This window comes from Palaemon carinicauda, chromosome 2 (assembly GCF_036898095.1).
Source record: "Palaemon carinicauda isolate YSFRI2023 chromosome 2, ASM3689809v2, whole genome shotgun sequence".
NCBI lineage: Eukaryota > Metazoa > Arthropoda > Malacostraca > Decapoda > Palaemonidae > Palaemon > Palaemon carinicauda.
The window spans coordinates 7,173,062-7,192,572 of NC_090726.1; the positions used below are offsets into that span (position 1 = coordinate 7,173,062).

Genomic DNA, 19,511 nt, shown 5'->3' on the forward strand with positions numbered 1-19,511 from the left:
AAACAAATACACTGAATGTATGGAATAGAAAATAGTGTGCTGAAACCTCCATATCTCCTTTGAGACCATTCTATTCAAAGTTGGATGCGTAAGCAGTCTGGCCTTCAACATGGTGGCATGATTAATTTGTCAATAAGTAATTATAGATCTTGTTTACCCAAGTCTTTTGGCGCAATCGGTTTACCGTGTAAGCAAAGGGGCAAACTGTTTATTCTTAGTCTTGCTCTTTCAATTACCTTTGATGACATCCTCGACACCAAAAGAAATTGAATAATATCTATTCATGGACGTCCACATATATATAGAGGCTAGTTCCTAACTGGAGTCACTCGCTCACCGTCCCTGGCCTTCTCGAGTCTCTCTGTGGGAGGAATCGCAGCAGCAGCCATGATTTGGAAACTAGTTCTCTTCTCTTCTCTCTTGACGGTTAGAGTTTCACAGTTTCGATGTGGTTTTTTCTTAGTTAATATTTTGTTTTTCTTTTGTAATTTTGTTTTTCTTCCGAATCTCAGTTTTGAAGGTTAGAAATTCAAACATTTTTTTCTCCCGAGCTTCAAATTTGTTTTTTCCTCCACAGTTTAAATTTGGTTTTTCTTCCGAGTTCTGTATTTGTAATTTGGTTTTTCTTCCTAATCTCAGTTTTGAAATTAAGCTGAACTCTTTTTCAATTTAGACATTTGAATGTAGTGCTTCACTAAATATTTTTTTCCATTCTCTGCCGTCTTGAGGATTAAAGTTTCAAATTTAATTTTTACTTATTTTCCGATTTTTATAATATCAGTGAATTTCACATAACTTACTGCGTTTCCTTTAAATTATCTCCACTTGAAAGAAAAGCCCTCAACATGGGTATATGTATTTTTATCCTGCTGGATACCAGTTCAACTAACACTTGTAGATAGAAAATCATAGGAAATATTTTATTGTTCTCGTCAGGTCGGATTAGGTCGGACCAACTCTGGAAAAGTCCATTACCTGAAAGACGATTTGTCACTGAAGATCCAGTCAAGGCTCCACTTGAGGTACCCGGAGGGACCAGCTGCCAGGGAGGCCCTGCCAACGCTGGGATGTAATCCAGAGAAGCTCAAGGCTGAGGTTTGTGATGGTTTCATCTTGCTATGCAATGTTTTCGTGTGACGTTTGCTTCTTGTGCAAGAGGCGTGTACCAGTGAGAATTGTAATCATGCAAGAGTTGAAATAATTCTTTCTTAGTGTATACCTTTGTCCTTCCATTTATACCTTGTAAATATGTCTCTCTGAAGGAAAATAGCCATCTCAGCATATGCATTTATGTTCTCTTTCCTCCTCGGAACTTTTTGTCTTTGTTTTGGAAATATATTTTCTACCATGAATAAAGGGAACTTCTTCCAGAATTCGCTGACTGGAGTCCTTCTGAAACGTATCCCAAAGCTGGAAGAAGAATTTGGTCTCCGAGTAAAGCTTACTTTTAGCGAAGGTTTTCTGACCTCCTGTGACCTCGTCCCTTCAGGTGAGTCCCAGGTTTCTGATTTCTTAATAGTTTATTTTTTATCTATAGAGTAAGAAATTTCACACCCTAAGAATATAAATCAAAATTGTAAACATCCCAACGATGGCGAAAGAAAAAAAAATAAAAGACAGCATTTGAAAGGATTACAATCTTGCATTGCAATCGAACCATTTCTGTCCTATATGAATCAACACTATCTGGATCACTAAGGAATAGTTCCATATTCCTCGATTGCAGAGATTACGCGCCAGGACACTTGCCTGTCTCCTCCTGTGATCAGCACACCTGGACTCATTTGCAAGGACGGCTGGACGCTGGTCGAGTCCACTTGCTTCCTTTTGTCCGATAAGAAAGGGAAGTGGACCGAAGGGCAAGACTTCTGCAACGCCCAAGGGGGAACGCTGGCTACTCTGTCTTCTTCGCTTCAGCAGGCCGTTATTGCTAGTAAGTTGTTGATGCTAGTATTAAAACCTATTTCTAGCATTTAAAAACTTTAATTTTGTTAATTATTTCATGTTCACCAATTTTACAATATAGATAAAACATGCAGTTCATTTAATCACGATATAATAAGATATCTCCGACTGTATGTTCAACCCTTCATGTCACTATACCGATTAAAATCTTTGTACATAAGTTACTCATTTCAAAATACTTTCTTGCTATGTACTCAACTCTTCATGAAATTTTACTTAATTAAAAATAATTTCTTGCTATACACTCGACCATTTATTCAATTATGTATATCAAATACTTCCAGCACATAAGTTACTCAAATTAAAATATTTTTCAAGGTCAGTTGAATTCAGACACCTGGATTGGTTTTAATGACCTGAAGGACGAAGGCAACTTTACCTGGGCTGATGGAAGTTCCCTTGATTATACCAAGTAAGGAGACAGTTACTTCAAACTCTTTTGTTTTGCTAGTATTATGTTTTACTCTATTAGTTGCAAGAAAAAACATACAAATATATCAAATATGTAGGATATTATCTTGTATACTGGTATTTATGTCAAAACTAAAAACTTTCACTAAATAGTGCAAATAATCAAAAAGCCAAATTTACCAGGTGTATATATATATATATATATATATATATATATATATATATATATATATATATATATATATATATATATATATGTATGTATATATATATGTATATATATATATATATATATATATATATATATATATATATACATATATATATATGTATATATATACATATATATATATATATATATATATATATATATATATATATATATATATGTGTGTGTGTAATTATATATACTGTTTTGCCAGACAGTACTATATTGGAAACCTCTTTCTGGTTATGGCTCCTTTTTCCTTTGCCTACACATATACCGAATAGTCTGACCAATTCATTCCACATTCTTCTCTGTCCTCATACACTTCAAAACACCGAGATTGTCGTACAATGCGTCACTCAAGGGGTTGAATACTGCACTGTAGTTGTTCAGTGGCTAATGTCCTTTTGGTAAGGGTAGAAGAACCTCTTTAGCTATGGCATGTAGCTCTTCAAAGAGAAGGACAATCCAAAATCAAACCTTTGTACGCTAGCCTTGATTAGTACCATAGTCTATGTACCGTGGTCTTCCACTTTCTTGGGATAGCGTTCTCTTGCTTGAGGGTACACTTGAACACACTTATCTATCTTATTTATCTTCCTCTTGTTTTACTGTTTTTTTTTCTGTTTATAGATGAAAAATCTATCTTCGTTTTTTTACTGTTCTTAAAATATTCTATATAGTTCATTACTCCTCCTGTAGTTTATTTATTTCCTTTCCTCACTGGGCTATGTTTCCCTGTTTGAGCACTTGGGCTTACGGCATCCTGCTTCTCCAACTAGGGTTGTAGCGTAACATATAATAATAATAATAATAATAATAATAATAATAATAATAATAATAATATACCTTACTGAAATTAATAATAATAATAATAATAATAATAATAATAATAATAATAATAATAATAATATACCTTACTGAAATTAAATTAAATATACCGTATGTTACTAAACGTTGGTTTATGTTGTTATAAGTAATTTTCCCTATTTCCAGTTGGGCTGATGGACAACCAGACAACAACGGTAAATATTGGGTGTTTGGAGAAAGAGACAATTGTGCCGAAATGAAAAAGAATTTCAATTACTTTTGGAATGACGATAATTGTGACGAAGAAAACAGGTAAGATACGCGATCTTCTTCAATGTCTACAAGTAAAGAACATTAACATGATTATAACTTTAAGTCACCAATGATCAAAGACACTTTTGGATCAGAAAACAGTCCCTTTTGACATTTCCATTTAACTTTTACTTATTGGAAGACTTGGATAGAAACAGGATATCAATTTATACTTGAATAACTTTCACTACAGGAACCCCCACATCTCCCGCCTAAAAAAAGCAAGAATATTATTTATGCCTCATGTGCAAACAATTTTTTTTTTTTTTTTTTTTGTAAATTTAATTTAACCAAAGTTTAGGCTCCAGAGTTAGTGTCTCAATTTCCATTTGCACGGAACCCGAAAAAGGCAAATTTTGAAAACTATTTCATTTCCTCAATCTCTTAATGTTATGTAAAACATAACGCATGTAACAGTGAGGAGAAGCAGATTTGCTGAAGTACTTTTAAAATAGTCTTTTTTTCAACTAAGAGTTCCATAAAATAACTTCGTGACAAATGGTCACCCATCAATCTCAAAACATAAGGTTAAATAAAAACATTATATTCTTTCCCCAAATAGATTCCTCTGCAGCACCCCAGCCGAGCCTGCACCTACAACCACAACAACAACAACCACTACTACTTCTACTACCACCACTACAACTACAACAACAACCACCACTGCTCCTCCTACATGCCAAGATGGATGGGAGCAACGCGACCTCTCCTGCTACATGGCCAGTGAAGATCAGGAGACCTGGCAAGGGGCCCATGATGCCTGCGTTGCTCTTGGCGCCACTCTTGCTTCTATCAAGAATGAAAAGGAACAGGATTTCGTTGCAGGTAAGGGAACACGATTGTGTTGCAATTAAAGCAACAAGATTTCGTTGCTATTCAGGGAACAAGATTTCGTTACTAGTAAGGGTACAAAATTGTGTTGTAATTAAGGGAACAAGATTTCGTTGCCAGGGAACAAGATTTTGTTGCTAAGGGGAAAAGATTTCGTTGCTGGTCAGGGAACACGATTGTGTTGCAATTAGGGGAACAGGATTTCGTTGCAATTAAGGGAACAAGATTTTGTTGCTAATAAGTGAACAAGATTTTGATACTAATACAGCAACAAGATTTCATTGCTAGGTCACGCGATTTCGTTGCTATTAAGGGAACCAAATTTCGTGGCTGGTAAGGAAACAAGATTGTATTGCTAATAAGGAAACAAGATTTCGTGGCTGGTAGGGGAAGAAGATTCCGTTGCCATAATGGTAACAAGATTTCGGGGCTGGTAAGGGAAGAAGATTGCGTTACATAAAGACAAAATTATGTGATGGCAAGGGAACCAGATTTTGTTGCTGGAAAGGGAACAATATTTCGATTCTATTAAGAGAAAAAAAAATTCGTTGCTGGCACAGGAACAAGATTTCGTCATGGTTAGGGCAAAAAATTCGTTACTTATAAAGGAACAATATTTAGTTTCTTTTAAAGGAAACAAGATTTCGTTACTATTAAGGAAAAAAAGATTTCGTAACTCGTAAGGAAACAAGAATTTGTAGCTAGGAAACATAATTTCATCGCTGGCAAGAGAACAAGATTAGCGAACAATCTTCCATTGCTGATAAGGGAACAAGCTTTCATATCTACTAAGGGAACAAGGTTTCGCTGCTGGTATGGGAACGAGATCGCCTTGCTAGGGAACATTATTTCATCGCTGGCAAGGGAAGAGGATTTTCTCGTGGCAAGGGAACAATATTTCGTTGCTGGTAAGTCGAGGAAGACTCGTATAATGATAGAAAATGGATGGGTAAGTGGCAAAAATGAGTTCCTTATAATTAATTATGAAGTTTCAGAACATCGCAAAAGACTTTTCTTCCTCAGCAAATAACTATTGTATTGATGAACACGTTAATTTAAAGTATTATATGTATTAGTTATGCATGTAGACCAACATACATATTCAATCATACATAAATATAAGGTTAGAGAGATCTTCAGAGGGATGGAATATTAATCCATTACTTCATTTACATGTCTTATGATGTATTATTAATCCATTAATAGCTTTTCACGTCTTCTGATGTATTATTAATCGCCTTTCAGGTCTTCTCGATGCAAGTGGATGGATTGGTCTGAATGATTTGGAGAACGAGGGCGTCTTTGTTTGGGATGACACAAGCAACGTGACCTTCACCAAGTAAGTTCAAATCAGTTGTCAGATGATATTCTACGTAGTTTAGATAATGATAATATTTCAATGTCGAACTTATTACTTAGTTCACCAGAAACTAGAATCAGTATTTTTTTTTTTTTCGCAACTCTGGTTTTATTTAGCGAAAAAAATGGTTGACATTCATCAATTATTTTTAGCTATCTGCATTTATTTACAGATAAAAAAGAATGAAATCTTCCTGCACACCCATCAATAAATCCTTTCGCAATTATTTACATTCACTTACGCTATAAAACTGCCTATATAAGATGGACGGCCAACTAAAGGAACAGGGTTCATTTCTATTGTGGCTAAATTTCTTTTAATTCTCACTGATTTCTCATAGGTGGGAAGTTGGGGAACCCAACAACGGCAACATCTTGGGATTCGGAGGCTCTGAAGACTGTGTTGAGCTGAAGAAATCCTTCGGCTACACGTGGAACGACGAAGATTGCGCCAACGAACGAAGGTTGGTGCTTTGGGTCAAAGGTTATATGAAAGTACCTCTTAATGTCCACTTGATTCTATGGGTACTTAACGTCACTAACATTCAAATTCCCAGTTATGGAAACTTTTAGAAGTAGAGATTCATTCAAAGCACTTCTGTTTCAAACACAATTCGCTTTAATATATCAAATCGGATATTAGATATTACAATACATTTGCATAAGTTAAGTATATGTCTTGAGAATATTTATTCATGATCATACTCTAGAACGAATAAAATACTTCACCATCAACTCCTCTGTTAAGATAAGATAAGATATCGAGCTGTTACATGAGCATACCTTCGATAGAAGACATTGGGGAGGGCGCATCAGGGAACCGACCCCTTAATGTAGGGGTAGCAGTAGGAAAGAAAGAAGATTGAGGTATTGCAAATGTGAACAAATCACAGGTGAATACTGCTATTTTAAGGGACTTTTGTAGATAGCCTTGTGAATTATCTATATTTCTATTTCTTTCAGGTACGTCTGTGAACGCCCAGCTGAGTGAAACCAGATGGCAAACTGGCCTATTGTTCTCTTAAAAAAAAAAAAAAAAAATAATAATAATGGTGCCATAATTAATTGATTCTTTTGGTATACAAATAATTCTTGTTTCAGAGTCAAAATTGATATACCTGTAAATTCATGTAATACTACAATTTGAATAAAGAAAATATAGATGCAATTAATTAAGTGTATGACTACTTCATTTCAAACCCTTTTCAACATATGCAATTTATAAATATATATTCTTATATGTATATATTTATCAGTATGTATTTCCATGAACATGTACGTTAATACTAACTTATTTTTATATGCATGATATGTGTATGCACTTTTACTTGTAACTAAAGCCTATAATATTATTGAGTTTAATCTATCGTTCTTAGACCTTAGATCAGTATCATGACAATTCTATTGAGTAGGTCATGTTAATTGTCCATTCTTATACCGACTAGCGAAACGGTGAATGAATTGTATTTATCAAACATTCAGTGATGTACGCACACACACACTACCAATCACACAGTCAAGCATATATAGTAATAGTCGTCGTTTATTGACAAAACAAACATGGTACAGATACGTAATCTATCTTCGTTACATAAGAATTAGATTTGTCGAAAATAGTCAACCATACATAAATATATTTAGAGAGCAATATTTCACACTTAAGCTGGGATCACACTTGGGCGATATGTCTTGATGATCAGAGGAGATATGGAAAAATCCAGAAAATTTGAATATCGCAGGCTGTTTCAGGCGATATTTCGTTACCGATCCCATAATCCACCAGGATCGTAAGGGCTGTGCACGGTGGAACACCGCAATAGGAGCCTCCACTTCTCACGGTTGTGTGCGAGTGCCTGGGTCTGGCCGAAGGTTTTTCCTATCCATTCAGCAATGTTGTCGGTCCACCTCTTTCTCTGCCGCCCCCTTCACCTCTTCCCCTGAACTGTTCCCTGGAGAATTGTCTTGGACAGGCCGCTTGATCTTGTTGTGTGGCCATACAATTTTGGTTTTCTCCTCTTCACTGTGGACAGCAGATCTTCATAGCGTCCTAAGTGTTGTCTCACTCTTCTGTTGACTTCTTCCTTTGTGACATGCTCAATGTACGAGATGCCAAGCACTCGTCTGAAGCATCTCATTTCTGCAGCTTGGATCTTTCTCTGTAGCTCTGCCGTCAGTGTCCAGGATTCACAAGCATACAGAAGGATGGAAATGACTAGGGCATGCAATAGTCTCAATTTGGATTTGACAGCGATGTTTTTGTCTTTCCAGATTGGATTCAGTTTTGTTAGCGCCGCTATTGTTTGCGCGATTCTTGCATGGACTTCTGGTTTGGATCCTTCTTGGCTGATGATTGCACCAAGGTACTTGAATTGTTGGACTGTTTCAAGTTGTTGACCACCGACCACGATTTTTGCTGTGATTGGTTCGTCGCTGTTTCTCATTAGCTTTGTTTTTTCAGCACTGATTTCCATTCCGTATCTGGTTGATGTTTCATCCAGACGTTTCACGAGGTTGACCAGCTCATCTTCGTTCCCTGCCAGGCCATCAATATCATCAGCAAACCGAAGGTTGCTGATTGTTTGTCCTCCGATAATAACTGTGCTCACATGATCTTCGAGTGCATCTGTCATAATTTGTTCAAGGAAGCTGTTGAACAGGGTTGGTGACAGAAGGCAGCCTTGGCGGACACCTACTGAAGTGTGGAACCATTCGCCTATTTTGCCTTGGGCAAGGACCGCGCTGGTTGCTTTATTGTACAGTTGTTGGATCGTCTGTATCAGTTTTTGTCCCATGTTGTACCTGTTCATTGTGGCCCAGAGGGCATCATGCCATACACGGTCAAATGCCTTTATGTAGTCAATGAACACGTGGAAGATGTCTTGCTGGTGTTGGCTGTACTTCTCACACAGAACTCGAAGATTGAAAATCTGTTCCGTTGTGCTCCTTCCTCTTCTAAACCCAGCTTGTTCTTTGACAATGATCTCTTCTGCCTGGGGTCTCAGTCGGTTCAGAATGACTCTCAACATCACTTTGCTTGCGTGGCTGATAAGGCTAATCGTTCTATAGTTTTGGCATTGCTGTAAGTTGCCTTTCTTGGGCGGCGTGATGATGAGGGACTGTGTCCAGGGTGTGGGCCATTCACCTGTCTGCCAGATCTTGTTGCAGATGCTAGTGAGGATGTCAGTCACTGTCTCTCCGCCATGCTTTATAAGTTCTGCAGGGATGTTGTCTACTCCTGCAGCTTTTCCATGTTTTAGCGATCTGATCGCATCCTCCACTTCTTCTCTCAGTACTGGGAAGTCGTCGTTGTTAGATGATTTGTGGCATGATGTTACATTGGGATCTCCATTAGTCTGGTAGTTGTAAAGGTCTGAACAGTACTCTGTCCACCTTTTTGAGTATGTCTTCTTCTTCCGTGAGGCAGTTCCCTGCTTTGTCTTGGATGGTACTGACTCGTGCTGCTTTGTTTTTGTTAGATCTTTCACGATTTGGAACGCTCGCCTACTGTTGTTCTTCTCCAGCTTTTCCTCAATATCTGTACACTGTTTTCCAATTCAATCTTCTTTGTCTTGGTTCATGCTTTTTCTTATCTTGCGGTTGATTTCTCTGTACTCTGTTGCTCCGGTGGGTGTGGTCTTGTTCTTTTTCAGTTCTCTTCTTTTGTCGCACATATCCATGATTTCATCTGTGACCCATTGCTGTGTTTTCCTGCAAACGTTTCCAAGCGTTTCGTTTGCAGACTCTATCATGACTTTGTTGAATTGAGTTGTCAGCATTTCCGCGGTGTGGTCTTCCTCAAGCGTTAACAGTGGGGCAAACTTCCCTCCAACTGTTGCCTTAAAGGACTCTGCGATGTTGGGGTCCCTCAACCTGTCCAGGTTGAATTTCATCCTGGTGTTCTTGGGCTTCTTGATTGTCTTCAGCCTGAGTTTGAAGTTCACAAACACCAGATCATGGTCGCTACCGACATCTGCACCAGGGAAAGTTCTTGTCGTAGCTCTTTTGATCCCCGATCTGAACCGATTTTGTACAAGAATGTAGTCGATCTGGTTGTGGTGGATTCCATTAGGTGCATGTCATGTCCAGCGTCGTGATGCCTTGTGCTCACCGAGTGTATTTGCAAGCACCACATTGTTGTAGCTGGCAAACTCTAGTAGTCGTAGTCCTCTCTCATTGAACACGTCATTGCACGAGGGGCCATAGAATTCCTTCCAGTCCTTCAGTGCGTCTTTGCCCACTTTCGCATTCCAATCTCCCTGGATGATGAGTATGTCCATTTTGTCCACTTTGTCGATGGTTTCTTGGAGTTGACTGTAGAGTGCCTCCACAGCATAGGCCTGTACTATTGTGGTGTTAAATGGTGCTGCTCTTAGGCGGATGGAAATGGCCCTGCTGGAAACTGGGAGGCAACCTAGTACAGAGTTCTTGATGTTCTTGTTGACAAGGAAACCTACGCCATTGGTATGTTTGTCCATATCTCCGCTGTAAGATGTTCCCCATGGTTCTTCCACCTAACTTCACTGAGTCCCACAACGTGCCAGGTGTACTTCTCCAGTTCGTGTGTTAGTTCCTGTAGTTTCCCTGTCTGGGCAAGGGTTCTCACGTTCCATGTTGCTATTGCAACGTTATCTCTTCCTCGGATCTTCGGAGGGGATGTTGCACCAGTAGTACACTTATCACGTCTGCCCTGGTGTGCAACGGATGGCGCGGTCCTTGTTGACCCGGGCGACGACCGAGCCGGTATGGTATCCTTTTTTGTTGTGTCCATCATGCAGTGTGTCTTGGGCTGATGAAGCCTGGCGGCGCCCATCCCTCTCCAGGCCAGGTCACAGCCAACTTCCTCCAGTACCCGGGGGCTCACCTTGACCTCGAACACGTGGCCGTTGTCATTCGTCTAGGAATTCTTCGCCCTGGCCGTTGCCTATGGAACAAGGTCTTTCGCCAAGTGATGCCGTGTTAACACCACCCCCTCACGCGGTTTAGTCCGCCAGCTGAGACGGTGTACCAGGGTGTGGCGCTTGGAGCTAGCACGTGAGAGATTTAGGAGATGGATGAGGTCCAAACGCAGGACACGGCAGCATACATCCTAGTGGGCAAGTTGTGACATCTCAATTGACTGGACACTTTGCGGTAGTGATCTTTGTGTACGCGATATACTTGCGATATCCTTTTATAATAAAGTTTTTTCACCACTTCACTAAAGCATTTTATATCGTAAAACAAAAGTTTGTTTCCGCCCAAATGTATTTCATTTGCCACGATGTTCAGGCTTTGTATTTTATTTCGAGCATGACAAAGTCTTCTCTCTCTCGCTCTTCGGATTATAACTGCACTCCACTCTATCTCTCTCTTTCTCTCAAGTCATAACTGCATAAGAGTATTTGAGCAACTCTATTTCTTATTTTCTTCTATGTCGTCCATCTAGTTTAATTAACTCTCTCTCTCTCTCTCTCTCTCTCTCTCTCTCTCTCTCTCTCTCTCTCTCTCACTTTATATACCTGCGCTGACAAAGTTCTCTTTCTCTCTCTCTCTCTCTCTCTTTTTATATACCTGCACTGACAAAGTCTTGTCTCTCTCTCTCTCTCTCTCTCTCTCTCTCTCTCTCTCTCTCTCTCTCTCGTCATAACTGCATAAGAATATTTTACCAACTCTATTTCTTATTTCTTTATGTCGTCCATCTACTTCAATGATCTCTCTCTCTCTCTCTCTCTCTCTCTCTCTCTCTCTCTCTCTCACTTTACATAGCAGCGCTGAACGCATGCGCAGTGATGCATGTTGCCACATCTCCATTGTGAGAAATATCCATAGACTCCTTTAAGGAAGGACTGGAACGTCCCCTGCTCGAGGTTTTTAACTTGAGTCTGAAAGATTAACTTGAGTCTGGACTAAAATGACTTCTAGAAGGGCTAGAAACACGTTCTCTGGATCAAAATGGGGGTTTTGAGGATGGTGAGTTCAATAGTAACATTTTCAACACCACCTGGGGTCATCTTCAAGGTCTAAAGGTCATTTATCAAGGTCAAATTTGTGAATTTTGGTCATTTTTGCTCGTTTTTTGTGTGTAACTCATAAATGGTGAGAGATAGCTGATTATAATATGAGGCAAGTCTGCAGAGCTGTCCGAATTTAATATATATTGTCATATATCGTCCATCAAGAAAGGACTGGAACGTCCCCTGATCGGGGTTTTTAACTTGAGTCTGAAGGATTAACTTGAGTCCTGGACTAAAATGACTTCTAAGAAGGGCTAGAAACACGTTCTCTGAGCCAAAATGGGGGTTTTTGAGGACGGTGAGTTCAATAGTGACATTTTCAACACCACCTGGGGTCATCTTCATCATCTTCAAGGTCAAAAGGTCATATTTCAAGGTCAAAATAGTGAATTTTGGTAATTTTTACTCGTTTTTGTGTGTAACTCATAGATGGTGAGGGATGGCTGATTATAATAAGAGGCAAGTCTGTAGTTCTGTCCAAATTTAATATATATTGTCAAATATTGTATTACTCAAACATTCCAAACAAGCCCTAAAACAATGAAACACTAAAATAAGAAATAAAGAACGGTATTTCTCATCACAACAAAACTCAAAGACATTAACATTTGATTAGATGAACATCGCTAGATGGAGAGCTTTTCTTGTCTCCTGAGGCATCTCACAGCCTTTTCTTTGTCACTTATATTGAGAACCTGAGCTTTCAATAGAATGTTGGCTAAAGTCGTACATGCTGCATTATTAGTAGCTAAAGGTGCATCTACAAAAGATAACAATTCAGCAAAATGAAAGCGGCAATGCATTTTAGTCATGGCATGCAAATTATAGGCATTATGTACAAAAAAGACAGTTGAAATAGTTGGTACACTCAGTCCACCTCTATTCAAATGATCTAAGAACTCAGATGACACCTCGTTACCATCTTCATCATCCATGATATCCTCCATACTAGTGCTATTACAATATTTATGAACAAGGTATCCAGCCAAATATACAAATTTATGCTTAAGGTTATCAGCAGACCTCAAGAGCTCCCGAGTGTCTTGAGGAGTGATCTCGTCAATGAGTTCACTTCGCTCATCTGGATTTATGGAAGAAGTACAATTCTTGTTGCAATCAAGCACACGAGAACTAGATTCTGGCATAATGTCATGCTTTAGAAGTGTCTGCAAATTTGTAACTTTTGCTGCAGCCATAATGTCAACTACATCAATGTAGAAGTTTCCACCACTTCTTTGCCTGGCTTGACCAAAAAACTTTTCCAAGGCTTCATCCGCGAATATAGCAGGAAGAACGCAGTCAAAGTCTTTCTCTGCCAGAAGCAATTTGGCAGCAGCCACAATATTACGTGTAGACACAATGAATGCTTCAGCAGTTTGCTTAGTTAACTTCAGCTTACGACCACTACCTCCTTGCCATGTGCAGGTCGATATAATTTGGCAGGCATCCTCCAACTTAGTGAAAGATGTACAGTCTGCTGTCCAAGGCTGTCTGGATTCGTCACGTAGATGTCTAGCTGAGAAACGGTCATTCACATTCATCATCTTGAACCACTCACTCATTGTCTGGGTGAGAATGATGGTGCCTTCGCTGATGTCCAATGAATCCTTGAAGGTCTTTAAGGTAGCGACAGTCTTGTCATTGAACACCTGACATACTAAGGGTACGCTCTGGCGTTGAAGGGGTTTGGGGAAAACAGCGGTGTGCGTTAGCTTGGTTAAGCGAATAGGAGTAGCTCGGTCGATCTCATAAAGCTTCCGAATATCACTCCAGTAAGCTTTGTACTCATTGCCATGTACAAGAAATGAGTGTGTCTGGCCATCAACAGTAATCCAGTTGTTACGAACATTTTTGAAGATGTGCACGTAGTCGTACACTAAGAACATAGATTGCTCTTGAATGGATAGCACTTGACAACTTCCAGGTCCTCCAAGTTTCGAATAAACACTGCGATTGGTATTGCAATTGTCACATATCAAAGAAATCACAGTACCGCCAGCACCAACTACAGCTGAGGCAGCTTCAGTAAGAAGTTCACTTAGCTTATCGGCAGCTAGCTTTTTGCAGGGTAAAACGCGTAGAATATAGCGTGGACCACCAAAATGGCAGGCAACTTCAACAACCATAGCATATGAAGCAAGCATTTCATGGTCACTACCCGCTGCAACGTTTTGAGCATATCCTAGAACATGTCCTCCAGAAAATCGCAATGTCTCGATCAGCTTTACTTCATCAAACATTAGATTCACCAAACGCTGCTGCGGCTTAAGCTGGTCGAATAACGTTTTGAGGTTGGAGTCCTGCAGACTACTAAAAAGCACCTCTTTTATCTTTTTTGTTGATGGTAGAATGATTAAGCCAGATCGACGAATCATTTTGTATGCACTGGGTGATATGTTGTGAAGCTGCATTGCGAATATCAGAGTGTCGGTATGAAATCGACGACCATCAGGAGGTTTGAATACAAGCCGCAGCTGTGACAGAATGAAGGTTAAATGAGGAAGCTCGTGTGCCTCAGTCATTTTGCAGAGCTGGCTTATTATGTACTGAAGACATTCCTGGCTTGTGTACTCATAGGTGTTTACCTGTTCAGTTATGGATCTAATCTGGGACCATTTTGAGAGCAAGCTGTTCTTTTGCAAAGGAAAAAGTCGTTTAGGCACCTCAATGCCATCTTTCTCAACTCTATTCAAGAATAGGAATCCAAAAGGTGAGTTGACTTGTTGTAGATGAAAGAACTGCTTGACAGTTTGTCCAGTAGCGTCAGTTCTTGATAGGTAGAGATCTTTCTGGTCTTTTATGACGTTAAAACCAGGAAAATAGGAGCTAATTTTGGCGCGAAATTGGTCGAAATCTCGGATTTTGTCTGCAGCCTCAGCAGCTGCATGCACCTTTTTAGCTCTTGATTGTGATGTAGAAGATGATGTTGGGCGTGGGGCTGAGGTAACCTGCTTCAAAGCTGATTTTGGTATTCCAGGAAATATTGATGGAGGTTGTTTGGGTCGCTTGCCACCCTTAACTGACACCCATTCACAATTGAAATGTGTCTCACAAATATATATCTCCTTCAAGCGTCTCAAGCTTTCTTTCTCATTCGGCATTGCTAATATCCATCTCTCCCTCTCCTCAGGATCTTTTGAGAAGGATATGACTTTTACATAAGGTGGCCCATCATAGTTCCCTTTACAACCAAAGCAGCTACAGTGACGTGGCATATTGTGAGATCACCACCTGGACCGTTTCTATAACAAAAACAGAAACAAAACACATTAGTCAGTGAGATTTGAACAGAAAATGGGATTTGCATAGAAAACGAGATAAAAACAGGAAAAGTTGAGGGAGCAAAATGATCTTAAAATTTGAAAATACATAACATATGTCAATTTAAAAAAAAAATCAGGCATGAAGTCTCTCAGACTCAAGTTAAAAACCCCGAGGTCCTGACGTTCCAGTCTTTCCTTAAAGGAGTCTATGGAAATATCGCATAAATAATTTTGAGATGTGATTAGGTTAGCAATAACGGCGAAACAGGACACGGATAATGCGATGCGTTATCTCCTTGCACGCGTTGTATCGCAGGTGCCCAACCATCATAGCACACTAGGCGAAAAAATGGAGCAGGTTTCATTCTGTCCGGCAGTGTTGTTACGGCGTGTTGCAACCCAGGATGTATGCACAAGTGACGACGCTCATCCCGGTCCGTGGGATTTGGTGCTAAACACACCCGGGATGAATAGGGATGTGTGGCGATACGCTCAGAAATTTGCTAAAATTAACATCTCACCACATCGCCATGTGTGATCCCAGCATTACCCTACCAATCCACAACACAAGACCTAAGATCATAATTCTTCTTTTCCCCTCTCCCTCCTCTTTTTCTTCTTTTCCTTCTTTCGTTTCTTTCCTTCTCTTCCCCTATAATACCAACTACTCAAAAGACAATCGAGCTAATAACATACATGTCCACATGTACACATACAGCTCAAATCATTAAATCTGAATATGACAGAAAAAAATAAAAAATCAAGAAGGAAACATATTAGCAATTCCTCTCTTCCCTACAGTAACAAAACGCACATCATTACATTTTTGCGCCAATATCTCAAACATAAACGATAACAATATACATACATATATATATATATATATATATATATATATATATATATATATACATATACATATATATATATATATATATATATATATATATATATATATATACATATATATATATATATATATATATATATATATATATATATATATATATATATAATATATATATATATATATAAATAAATATATATATATATATATATATATATATATATATATATATATATATATATATATATATATATATATATATATATATATATATAAATATATATATATATATATATATATATATATATATATATATATTTATATATATAACACGTACACACACCCATATGCGCACACACACGCACAGAAAATTACACACATTGCACAAACATATTTAGGATTTAATACAATGCAAAACTAGCTCCTTAGAGCATCGTAGTTATTCCATATATGTCAGCAATACTTCATATACAAAAATACATAATTCTTCCGGATAAATTGTTTCACTGAATATTTCCTTAATATCTGCGAAGGTTAACATTCGATACCTTTCCCAACAGTGATCAGCAAGTGGAGAGTGTATCAAAACATGTAATTCTGTTTGCACGTATATATCATCACACTGACACACACGTTCTCCTCGACGTGTGCGGCTCCACCTTCCTACCTCTATTCTCAGATTATGAGACGTGAGACGCAGTCTCGTGAATGCCTCACGTTTTTAGTCAGGTATGAATATGTTTGTCATATAAACCGGATGCACAATCATCATCAGATTCATGTCTATAATATAAGTTTCCATCTTTGTTGCCCCTTGTGCCTTACCTCGAACAGCTTTAGATATTTTCTCTGATGGGTGTACAGTACATTACCATTTCCCATACATCTATCAAGAAATCGATATCCTGGGGTATTTGCCTCTCTACAAATTTGATACATCCAATGAAATGGTTGCCATGGTCTGTATATTTGCAGTATAGGGTGACCTTTGTATTAAATTTTGACTAAAAAACAGAAGAGGCAAGGGACAGTGACAATACCATAGCAGAACAATGCCCTAGAGACTGACACGTTATACATATGATCAGTGCCCAAGCCCCTTCTCTCCGCCCAAGCTAGGACCAGGGAGGGCCAAGCAATGGGGGCTGATGATTCAGCAGGTAGACCTATAAGCTCCCCCAAACCAGTCATTATAAGAAACTATCGAGATTCAACTAGTCTCGAACCCCAGTTCAACAAATCGCTAGGCAAGGGCGATTCTAATAGGCTACCACAAAATACGATTGTTTTTTTTATGCTCTAAACCTGACTCTTAAAAGAGGATAGAATTACTTGGAGGTCTTCATAGACGTTATGGTGATATTTCCCTTTTCCTCTGCTAGATGGACCATTGCTCAATCAAAAACGTTACTCTTGTTATATGCAGGTACAGCTGACGACGATAATCGGTCTATTTGTAATGGAGACTCGGATGTTGTGCATTTTATGTGGGAAAAATATCGGCGTTGTTAAATTGGTGTAATGTTTTCTAGTTGGACCAATGCAGAAGGGAATGTAATCATAACTGTCTTTGTTATAAATCTGTTGTAATTACTTCCTGGTCTATTTTCATCAGATTCTTTCGAATCGTTTTAATTAGTGTTTCTTAACGTTGGTATATTGATGGGCCATGAAAACATAGTCAATCCCTGTGGTGTTGGTTATTAATGATTTACATACAAAATATCACTTTTCAAATATTAATTCGTAATATCCAAAGATACAAGGAATTGTGATTCCGCCATTCCATTTGATTTAATAATTATCTATATACAAAACTGTAAACCTGACATTCCTGAACCTGTTTTGACAACAGTAACATATAGAGACATATATATATATGATATATATATATATATATATATACATATATAAATATATATATACTGTATATATATACATATACATATATATATATCTATATATACATACATATATATATGTATATATATATATAAGTATATATATATATATATATATATATATATATATATATATATATATATATATATATATATATATCTATATATATACACACATATATACATATGCAATATATATATAGATAGATAGATAGATAGATAGATATACCCCTTTCTCAGTTAGGGTACCTACCTATTTATCTATCTATATATGTATATATATGTATATATATATATATATATATATATATATATATATATATATATATATATATATATATACATAAATATGTCCCCTGTGGCCGCAGGGACATAAAAACAATTAGAGTAGCGCCAACGTTATCCCTGCGTGTCGTAAAAGGCGACTAATAGGGACGGGACGAGGGGGCTGGGAACCCCCTCTCCTGTATATAATCCTGCGAGACGTCAACAAAGAGATGGAGCTGGGGGGAGAGTGACTGCTCCCCGCACTCTAGTTTTGGGGTGTTTGAATGTGCGTGGATGTAGTACGATATAGAATAAAAGATGTGAGATTGGAAGTATGTTTAGGAATAGATGGATGGATGTATTGGCCTTGTGTGAGACAAAGATGAAAGGAAAATGTGAAGTGATGTTTGGTGAAATGTCTGGTAGAGTGTCTGGGATTGAAAGGGGAAGAGCGAGAGAGGGTGTGGCTTTATTGCTGAGTGAATGGATGACAGGTAAAGTAGTGGAATGGAAGGAGATATCATCTAGGTTAATGTGGGTAAGGGTTAGGTTGGGTAGGGAATGTTGGGCGTTTGTCAGTGCGTATGGGCCAGGTAGTGAGAAAAGGGAAGAAGAGCGGAATGAGTTCTGGAATGAATTAACTGGGTGTGTAGAAGGACTGGGTAGAAGGAATTATGTAGTTGTCATGGGTGACTTAAATTCTAGAGTGGGCGCTGGAGAGGTAAAAGGTGTCATTGGGAAGTATGGCGTACCAGGTGAAAATGAGAGTGGTGAGAGACTGGTAGATATGTGTGTTGAACAAGAGATGGTAATAAGTGCTACCTTTTCAAAAAGAAAGATAAAAACAAGTATACATGGGTAAGAGTGGCAAATGGAAGAGTAGTAGAAAGGGCATTAATGGATTATGTGTTGATAACTAAAAGAATGTTTGGAAGATTGAAAGACGTGCACGTGTTTAGGGGTATGGCTTACGGTATGTCTGATCATTTTTTTGTGGAAGGAAAATTAGTTGTAGCAAAAGAGGGGGGGAATAGAGTAGGTGGATGTAATAGGGAGCTAGTGAGGGTTGAAGAGCTAATAAAACCGGGGGTAAAAAGTAAATATCAGGAAAGGTTGAAAATGGCATATAACGAAGTGAGAGTAAGAGAAACTGGTAATTTAGAGGAGGAGTGGAAGTTAGTAAAAGAAAATTTTGTTGAGATTGCAAGTGATGTGTGTGGCAAGAAGGTTGTTGGAGGCAGCATGAGGAAGGGCAGTGAATGGTGGAATGAAGGAGTGAAAGTAAAAGTGGAAGAGAAAAAGAGGGCTTTTGAAGAATGGCTGCAGAGTAATAGTATAGAGAAG

At 38.4% G+C, this 19,511-nt stretch overlaps 1 protein-coding gene across 1 annotated transcript; it reads left to right on the forward strand.

The window, feature by feature from the left end:
* Window positions 1–320: 320 nt before the first annotated feature.
* On the forward strand, window positions 321–6,923 carry LOC137615040 (macrophage mannose receptor 1-like). The gene is made up of 10 exons (XM_068344675.1): window positions 321–426; window positions 937–1,095; window positions 1,372–1,489; window positions 1,727–1,933; window positions 2,284–2,377; window positions 3,581–3,706; window positions 4,269–4,531; window positions 5,783–5,876; window positions 6,238–6,360; window positions 6,860–6,923. Exons 1-10 carry the CDS (start codon window positions 388–390, stop codon window positions 6,885–6,887), a joined length of 1,251 nt encoding a protein of 416 aa, XP_068200776.1. The 5' UTR covers window positions 321–387; the 3' UTR covers window positions 6,888–6,923.
* The last annotated feature ends 12,588 nt before the right edge of the window (window positions 6,924–19,511 follow it).

What these genes read in the sequence shown, in the direction of transcription:
- LOC137615040 (XM_068344675.1), top strand. Translation starts at nt 388, where the DNA reads ATGATTTGGAAACTAGTTCTCTTCTCTTCTCTCTTGACG. An exon ending in TCTTCTCTTCTCTCTTGACG is followed by an intron (nt 427 to 936) that starts GTTAGAGTTTCA and finishes TGTTCTCGTCAG; the next exon opens with GTCGGATTAGGTCGGACCAA. An exon ending in CTGTGACCTCGTCCCTTCAG is followed by an intron (nt 1,490 to 1,726) that starts GTGAGTCCCAGG and finishes CCTCGATTGCAG; the next exon opens with AGATTACGCGCCAGGACACT.